Here is a 10,084-nt window from a genome sequence, read left to right as displayed (position 1 = left end):
GTCATAAATTGATTTTTGTTGTAAATATGCCTGATAAGATTGTTACACTGAATGACATTTTAGTGTGTCTCTTCTGTAAATCAGGGGAAAATGTATGATATTTATTTTTTGCTCAAAAAAACAAAATTGCAATTAAATTAAACAGAATTTAAAAAAAAAAAATTGGGAAAAACAACAATTTTAAGCAGTATTACACGTATTGTTTTTATGCTTAAACCCTTTTTCGTCTTTGACCCACAAATAAATTTATATTTTTTTGCGCAGAAAAACAAAAATACAATTACATTAAACAGAAAACTTTTACATTTGTTAATTTTTATTTTTTGGAAAAATATATTATATATATATATATATATTTTTTTTTTTATATGTTGTTTATATGTTAAACTTATTTAGATATAAGAATATAAATATATAAATGTATATACATTTAAATATTTAAAAAATATTTACAGTATGTGTGTTTATTTATATACACATAATAAATATACACAGCACACATATATTATGCAAACAAAAACTTTTATTTCGGATGCGATTAATCGCGATTAATTGTTTGACAGCACTACAAAAGTTGTTCTAAATATCCAAGTAGATTAAAATTGTTTAACACCTTGCAGTGCAAGGTTATTATAGTTTACTAAAACTAAAATTAATACAATAAATAAAAAATAAATTCATTTTTTTTAACAATAAATACATTTTTGTTACTTAAAACAAACAAAAAAAAGCATCAACTGAAATAAAATATAAAAAACTATATATATATTTTTTAATTTTAGCTAGCTGCCAAGACTACATTTCTCATTTTCTTTCAGTTTAACTTGATGTACTAAAATACAACTAAAAGTAAAAAAAAAGACAGAAGTTATTAAAACTTTAAAATTAAAATTAAAACGGAAAATATTCAAATGAAAAAATAAAAACTATTATTAACAGTTATTAGCTATTATTAATAGAAATATTAATAAAAATTGCAATAGCATCTCAATGATACTAAAATAATGTTGCAGTAAGGATGCCCACTGAATAAAAAACAAAAAAGGTAGTTGTGACTTTATCTCACAATTCTGACATTTTTCTCAGAGTTGCGTGATACGAACTTGATATAAAGTCAGAATTGCGAGATATAAACTCACAACTCTGAGAAAAGAGTTCATTGTAACAGTTTGATTCACAGAAATGTATCACTTTTGTATTGCACAATGTATCACTCGCCAACTCTGAAATGTTTCACTACTGAAGTTTAAATGAGAGACGCTACTAAAACATCCGATCTCATAAATAATGAGTCGTCAAACTAATCGTGTGCTTTGTTTATGGCAGAGGTACAAAATGGGAAGACGACCAATGGTGTGTCCAATGGGATTCATCTTCCTGCTAGCCGCCTCAAACTGGCTAAAGTCTCCAGGTAAGACTGATTTATGTGTGTAATGCCGACTGCGTCATTGATTCTGTCGCTGTCACGTTTGTATGACGTTATTGCCATCATATTCTAGTGTAACTGTGGTCTGTATTTGCGTCTCCAGCGGCTCCAGTGATCTTCCTCCTCATCTGGAGCGGATCAAGCAGCAGGCTAACGATGCGTTCGCGCGCCAGCAGTGGACTCAAGCCATCCAGCTCTACAGTCTGGGCATCCATGAAGCCGGCCACAACGCCATGCTGTACGGAAACCGCGCCGCCGCGTACATGAAGAGAAAGTGGTACGATAAACGCTTCCGATGCAAGATGATTCGCTTTATAAAACATCATATTGTCACGATTTCGACATTGGAAACAGCATGATGCATCACATGCACGGTTTACATTTGTGTAGTTGCATCACAGCCTTTTGTGCATTAAGGCATGACACTACAGGTGAATAGAGTAGAATTCTACTTCACCAGGACATGAAGTCAAAATTCTATGTGCAAATGAGACACTAAATATGCACAAGGTTCAATATTGTGCAAAATTCAAAATTGGGTGCAACCATTAATAAACCTTGTGTTGTGCTAATCGATTGCATTTGATTTTTTTGAACCCATCTGTTCAAAATAAAAAAAAATTATAGAAATTAATTCTTTTATTAAACAAGGATGCTTTAATTTGATCAAAAGTGATGATAAAGACATTCATAATGTCACAGATAAATGCTGTTCTTCTGAACTTTCTATTCATCAAAGAAACCTGAAAAAATTATACTCAGCTGTTTTCATCATTGATAATAATAATAATAATAATAAGTGTTTCTCGAGCAGCAAATCAGCATATTAAAATGATTTCTGAAGATCATGTGACACTGAAGACTGGAGTAATGATGCTGAAAATTCAGCTTTGATCACAGAAATACATTATATTTTAAAATGTATTCAAATAGAAAACAGTTATTTTAAATGGTAAAAATATTTCACAATTTGTACTGTTTTTGCTGTGCTTTGGATCAAATAAATGCAGGCTTGGTGAGCAGAAGAGACTTCTTTAAAAAAGAAGAACTTCTTTCTGTCCAAAAACTTTTGGCTGGTAGTGTATTTTTAAAATAATCATGTAGAATTCTTGGTGAAAAACTACATTACCCATGATGCTGTTCAGAAATCCCACCAATCGCAGCGAGCAAAGTGTGCCAAGAGCTCTTTAGCTCCGCCCACTCCCATGAAGCACGGCGAATGACGTAATCGAGAATACTTTGCAATGAACTTAAAATATATTGTTTCTGTAGATACAACCAACAACTTTAAATTAATAGTTTGAACAATTCTCCATCATTTTTAATTTGATTATGTCTTTGTTCTTTCCCTCAATAAAGTACAGTGTTGTTGTGTTTTTGTTTTTTTTGTCCGATCAAAGTCAATATTGTTGTCGTTGTCCTCGCAGTTGGTTGGTTTGGTTTTTAAGACTTTTATTTTTTTAAATCCCTATGGGAAGTATGAGTGGGAAGATATTGCTGCTGATAAAGTGGGCGGGACTAATGCGCTCTATAAACACTTCAATGCGTATTTCGGATGTTTTCTGTCCACTAGTCTGAAACAAAGCACAATGATAAGCCAGTGCATGACAAAATAGATTTTTCCCTATAGTGTCTAGCCTTAACCAGTGTTTTAATGTGAAGTGCATGGTTTGCTCTGGTGTCTGTCAGGGACGGCGATCACTATGACGCGCTGCGGGACTGTCTGAAGGCCTTGTCTCTGAACCCGGGCCATCTGAAGGCACACTTCCGCTTAGCGCGCTGCCTCTTTGAGCTCAAGTACATCGCCGAGGCTCTGGAGTGTCTAGATGACTTCAAGGGCAAGTTTCCAGAGCAGGCGCACAGCAGCGCATGCGACGCGCTCGACAGAGACATCAAGGCGGCCCTCTTCTCAAAAACAGACTCCTGTAGGTTCAGTCTTGGGTCTTGGGGGTTTTTTGTGCATGCATTTGAATAATCAGGACTCTCTGCGTATTTTGCATGCATCCAGCTGATGACAAGAAGGGGAACAGCTCCATCCGCTTCCATAACTTCAGCCGGAAGGAGTCCATCCCGGAGGATGAGATCGTGCTGAGAGAGCGCAGCTTCGACTACAAGCATCGCTACTGTGGCCACTGCAACACCACCACTGATATTAAAGAAGCCAACTTCTTCGGAAGGTCAGTTTACTGACATATTCCCTAATGAGTCAGGTCTGGGTCATATATTTAGTACGTGTTATTAATAGTATTGTGATGACTTTAATGCATTTTTATTGCTTCCTGAAGAAAGACCAGTTTCATGATTCAGAGGTGTTTTAATAGCATCTCATTTAAACTCCAGCCTTACACTTACTAGTGCTGGGCAACGATTAATCGCATCCAAAATAGAATACGTTTTTGTTTATATAATATATGTGAGCCTGGAGCACAAAACCAGTCTTAAGTCGCTGGGGTGTATTTGTAGCAATAGCCAACAATACATTGTATGGGTCAAAATTATTGCTAAAAAATCATTAGGATATTAAGATCATGTTCCATGAAGATATTTAGTAAATGTCCTATCGTAAATATATCAAAACTTAATTTTTGATTAGTAATATGCATTGCTAAGAACTTCATTTGGACAACTTTAAAGATGATTTTCTCAATATTTAGATTTTTTTGCACCCTCAGATTCCAGATTTTCAAATAGTTTCAAAAAATCGACCCTTATGACTGGTTTTGTGCTCCAGGGTCACATATGTGTGTGTACTGTGTATATGTATTATGTATATATAAATACACACACATACAGTATATATTTAGAAAATATATACATGTATTTGCATGCATATATTTATATTAATATAATTTATATTATATATAAATATGTTTAATATATAAACATAACATTTTTCTTAAATATATACGTGCATGTTTGTGTATTTATATATACATAATAAATATACACAGCACACACACATATATTATGTATTTATTTTGGATGCAATTTAATCGTTGCCCAGCACTCATTTTTACCGTATTTTAATTTTGCATGAAACATTTTGAGTCTACATGTCAAAAATGGTTCTTTAGTTAAAATAATGCATTTCTGAAGTTCAAACGGTAGAGTAATGGCACAAGCAACGCCAGGGTCATGGGTTCGATTCCCAGCGAATGCATGACTGATAAAAGCTTGAATGCATTGTAAGTTGCTTTGGATAAAAGCATCTGCCGAATGCATTAAAGAGTAAGTTTATCAGTTTTCAACCAGCTTTGTATTGTTACAATGTAGGTAGTATGTGTAAGTTAACAGTGTGTACACTTTCTCTGTGAAACCTGCATCCACATAGCCCTGATTGTTTGCCAGCAGAAGTCGTCCGTGTTATGCAAAACGCATTGTTTTGTGGATTTGTGACAGCTCTAGGGCTTTTATTAAAACTAAAGATCGAGCTTTTGCATTTTTGTATTCTTACCGACAAACAGTCAGATCGGAGAGGCAAAATTAAAAGTGCATTATCTGTGTTGAAGTTTTTGGCAAAAGGGAACGCCACAGCACTGAATGTTCGCCAACTGAAATTATTCGGCCGAAAATAGCAAAAAATTTTAAAAAATAAAATAAGCAAAAAGACTAAATAAATTATACCGAACAATGACGTGACGCGATCAAATAGAGGCGTGCACTAATGCAGCAAACGTATTATAACACTCACACATAGTGTTCAAATTAGGATCTGTAATATTTTCTAATGTTTTAAAAAGTCTCTTCTGCGCAACAAGGCTGCATTTATTTGTACGGTAAAAAATACATGCCTGATTCAAGAAGGGGGTCTCAAAAATGGCCAAAAAAACCCAATATTTTACTAGCTTATTAATTAAGTTAAAGTGTGCTTTGTTGGTATAGTGTCTGCTAGAATGTTAAAAAAAATGTTCAGTGTTGAGTAAATATTTTTAAATTAAATTAAATTAAAAAGCTAGACAAAACAGTAAAACGCACATTTTGGCTATTTCATTTATGCAATGGTGAAAAAAATTGGCAAAATATATGAGGGGGAAAATGCGAAAAGACATGTTTTCTGTATTCGGCCTTTGGCCAAGAATTTTCATCTCGGTGCATCCTTATTTCTACTGCGTAGACAGCCAATTTTTGATTAATAGCCCATGTTGTGAATTCCCTCTTTAATATAAATGTAAATAATCCACATATAATGAATGTTGTACGTGTTTCACACACTTATTTACCTGTCACTACAACTTTTCCAAATGCTGCTATACTCCATGTAGGCTATGTATCCATGTCCTGTTTATTTATCATTAACTACCTTATTGTTCGTACTATTGTTTTTTGTAGTATATCTGTATATATGTGTCACCGTTGTTCCCTGAAGGCACTATGTTTCGCTTTTAACCATTGCCATGCAAGTTGACTTTGACTTTGACTTGACTCGTTCGGTTGTCTCTCTGCAGTAAAGGCCAGTACATTGTGAGCGGTTCAGACGACGGCTCGTTCTTCATCTGGGACAAAGAGACGACGAACCTGGTGCGGATCTTACAGGGAGACGAGTCTATAGTGAACTGCCTGCAGCCATTGTTATTATAATAGTAAGTGCATGTAACATATGTAACAAGGACACCTTAAAATAAAGTGTTACCGATAATTTTAATCAATTTTTTACAAAATTGTTATTCCACATCCTCCTCAGTGTTGTCCAATGTGCAAATTGCAATAAAAACAAATATAGAGTATATGTATATCCATGTAGGCTATGTGCAATTAAACATGCAAAAAAGGATTAAAATTTAGGCTTGTTACAATTTAAAAGTAAATCACTAAATTAAAAATGATATCAAAGAAAAACGAAAGCACAGACTAAATGTCTGCTACAAGAAACACAAATTCACTCGTATTACTTTCACTGCTTTCATAAAATACAATTACAATTAAACTTAGATTTAATGTCTAACAAGAAATATTTTAGAAAAATGTATATTTTAGTCAGAATTATTGTGCTCCTATTCTATTGCGCTCTGTTAAACATGTTTAAGCACTTGTTTACATGAAGTTTAACAGATGTGACTCCTGTTTTCCATGCACAGCTTGAAGACATTATTAATCGATAATTGAATACGTTATCAGTTATTTTCATTGATTCGTTGTTGCAGCCCTACACTGAACAGTGAGTTGATTTAGTAACTTAAACAAATGCATTAAAGGACTATTTCACCCAAAAATGAAATTTTAGCTGTAAATGTGCTCACCTTCAGTTCATCCCAGATTAGGATGAGTTTGTTTCTTCATCAGATTTGGAGAAGTGTAGCATTGCATCAGTGTCTCAGCAATGGATGCTCTGCAGTGAATGGGTGCCGTCAGAATGAGAGTCCAAACAGCTGATAAAAACATCACAATAATCCACAAGTAATCCACAGCACTCCAGTCCATCAGTTAACATCTGGAGAAGACAAAAACTGAAACACATCCAGCATTAAGACGTTTTTAACTCAAATACATAATCCATAACAACGCTTCCTCCAGTGAAAAAGTGCATCTCCTGTTGTCTCTCACATCAAAATCCAGCCACATATGTGTTTAGAGCTGTTTAAACGCTGCTTGATCTGTGCAGATTTCTCTCCTGATTCACACCAGAACACTTTTTCACTGGAGGAAGTGTTATTATGGATTATGGACTCAATGTATTTGAGTTAAAAACGTCTAAATGCTGGATTTGTTTCAGCTTTTGTCTTCTCCAGATGTTAACTGATGGACTGGAGTGCTGTGGATTATTGTGATGTTTTTATCAGCTGTTTGGACTCTCATTCTGACGGCACCCATTCACTTGCAGTGAGACACTGATGCAATGTTACATTTCTCCAGATCTGATGAAGAAACAAACTCATCCTAATCTGGGATGGCATGTCTTTAAGGCCAGATAAAGACTGTTGATTGCACCAAACGTGACTTGTTTTCTCTCCTGCGTAACCGATCACCAGACGGAGAACGAGAACTGTCGGGTGGTGGAGGACATGGAGGGTGCGGCCCAAGCCAACCAGAGGCGCATGAACGCGGATCCGCTGGAGGTGATGCTGCTAAACATGGGCTATCGCATCACAGGTCTGAGCAGCCGAGGCACCGAGGGCTCAGATGATGAAGAGAGCTCGGAGAGCCAGGTTCAGTGCCGCTCCAGCTAGAAAACACAGGAGCACCAAGCACCTTAGATATTTACGTTGCGATTTCAGTTCTTCGACGCGACGCTGAGTGAATGAATGCTGCCGCTCCGCACTATGCAGATGGAAGTGAGAAACCCAGCTTCCCTCTGTCAGCTTCCCTCGCACAATCCAAGCCAAGTCAAAGCACTTACAGATCAATATCCGCAACACTTTCGGCGTGCCGTCAGGTTAAAGCTTGTTTCCAAAGTCACACAGCGCTTGGGTCTTTCTAATGCGGGGCTTGCTTGTGGACGCGATTTTGTCTCGTTTTGTTTCTTTCCCGAATGAACTCGATGATCTCTGAGCGCCAGAGGACAGAAAATGAGTGTTATTGTTCATAGAAATATGTTTGTAGGTCTGCAGCACATTCGTTTGGAATTTATTCTGGAGAAATGTACAGTGTTTCTGTTCGACCCAGACTTGCATTGTGAATGTTCATCAAGTCGGGTTTGCTGGGACTGAAAATGTTTGTTGTTGTTGATGATGATGATGTTTTGAAGGGATTTGTTATTATTTTTTTACCTTCTTCATCAGCACGAGCAGGACGTCTGACTGTTGTCTTTTCATCTTCATCGATGAACCTGAGAAGAGAAGAATAAAGGCACAGAGAGAGACTTTTCACAGTGTGCTATGAGAAGATGAAATTTAACAGCAGTAAAAAGAAACTAGAATCGGGTCTATTTTGAGATATGTGTGTTTATGTTTCACTGCGTTCATTTCCTTTGGGGATTTCAGTATAGTTTAGTGCAACGTTTAAAAGAATAAATGACATTTAAAATTCTGCAGCAGCTCTGTCGTTGCTGTCATGATCATTTTCGGGGGTTTTCAGAGGAAAACGTATTATATGAATAAAATGTGAGTTTTCTCATCAACAGCATGGCTTTATAAACGCAGTAATAATGGAGACAAACTAGATTGATCTCATTTCAGACGTAGAGCCGTCGGAAACACAAAGCCACTCTTATTTTCCCATCTGTCTCAAATAAAATTAATTTATTTACAAATATTATGTGTGAATTTTTTTTAAAATATTATTTACTTCTTAAAGCCAGCTCAGGGTTTCTGCAGGTTTTATGAATTTCAATTTAAGTCCTTTTTAAGACCAAGGTAAATAATTTTTCTTTTTTTTTTACAACATTTTTAAGTTTTAGTTACCTGTAATAATCTTGACACTAGAATAATAAATAATAACTTTTACTGTACCTTCTAGGGCAGGGCATTATGTAAAAAATATCTTAACGATAATCGCCTTAATACCGCGATATCCGATAATATCGTCTATCCCAGCCCCGCCCCCGCCGGAGACAACAATGCTGATATGCACCATAAATATGGTAACAACAAATTAGCCATGGTTTTGCTACACTAACCATTGTTTAACCATGGTATTTGTAGTAAAACTGGTTATACAAAAAAACATACACTTTTACTATAGTAATTTAATTAATTTAATTAGTTAATTTTCTTAAGGGATTTGTATTTGTGTATACTTTCTTTTTATAACTGTAGGCCTACTGACTTAATGGTTTGACGTTTTGTACCGTTTAATAAAAAGAAATCAGAAAAACAGACTTGCGAACCCACACCTGATCTGAATCAAATGATTTGCAAACCGTGAATAACGTTTCATGAACCATCATTTCAGATCAGGACTCGGAGAGCGGATCGCGAATCATTCCATTCGCAAAATGATTCGCAAACCTGCTCCAAAGTTCCGATCTAAATAAAATGATTCGCAAACCTGCTCTGAAGGTTCCGATCTAAATAAAATGATTCGCAAACCTGCTCTGAAGTTCCGATCTCAATAAAATGATTCGCGAACCTGCTCTAAAGTTCTGATCTAAATAAAATGATTCGCAAACCTGCTCTAAAGTTCCGATCTCAATAAAATGATTCGCAAACCTGCTCTGAAGTTCCGATCTAAATAAAATGACTCGCAAACCGTGAATAATGATTTGCGAACCATCATTTCAGATCGGGACTCGGAGAGCGGATCGTGAATCATTCCATTCGCAAAATGATTCGCAAACCTGCTCCAAAGTTCCGATCTAAATAAAATGATTCGCGAACCTGCTCTAAAGTTCCGATCTAAATAAAATGATTCGCTAACCTGCTCTAAAGTTCCGATAAGTTCCGATCTAAATAAAATGATTCGCGAACTTGCTCTAAAGTTCTGATCTAAATAAAATGATTCGCAAACCTGCTCCAAAGTTCCGATCTAAATAAAATGATTCGTGAACTTGCTCTAAAGTTCCGATCTAAATAAAATGATTTGCGAACCTGCTCTAAAGTTCCGATCTAAATAAAATGATATCATCTATTTATTGTCAGCGCATGCTCGCCTGCCGCTTTAAATTCTCGAGCTCATTACAGCAGGATTGATTCTGATTGGCTGTTAGTGTTTTTATTGTTCATCAGTTGGAAAAAATCATTCTGAAAGTGATTCCAACGATATCGTTTCTCTGTGCCTTTATCG

At 35.7% G+C, this 10,084-nt stretch overlaps 1 protein-coding gene across 1 annotated transcript in view; it reads left to right on the top strand.

Annotated features, from left to right (window-relative positions):
- wdtc1 (WD and tetratricopeptide repeats 1) overlaps positions 1 to 7,590 on the top strand; it is a 20,302-nt gene extending 12,712 nt beyond the window's left edge. Inside the window, exons 10-15 of the mRNA XM_016541069.1 lie at positions 1,327 to 1,411; positions 1,530 to 1,703; positions 3,116 to 3,351; positions 3,435 to 3,603; positions 5,872 to 5,994; positions 7,338 to 7,590. Coding sequence (XP_016396555.1) covers positions 1,327 to 1,411; positions 1,530 to 1,703; positions 3,116 to 3,351; positions 3,435 to 3,603; positions 5,872 to 5,994; positions 7,338 to 7,590 — 1,040 coding nt within the window. The remainder of the gene's footprint in view (positions 1 to 1,326; positions 1,412 to 1,529; positions 1,704 to 3,115; positions 3,352 to 3,434; positions 3,604 to 5,871; positions 5,995 to 7,337) is intronic.
- Positions 7,591 to 10,084: the final 2,494 nt, after the last annotated feature.

This window comes from Sinocyclocheilus rhinocerous, unplaced genomic scaffold (genome assembly GCF_001515625.1).
Source record: "Sinocyclocheilus rhinocerous isolate Xijiao unplaced genomic scaffold, SAMN03320098_v1.1 scaffold1359, whole genome shotgun sequence".
NCBI lineage: Eukaryota > Metazoa > Chordata > Actinopteri > Cypriniformes > Cyprinidae > Sinocyclocheilus > Sinocyclocheilus rhinocerous.
This window is presented reverse-complemented; position numbering and strand designations above follow the sequence as displayed.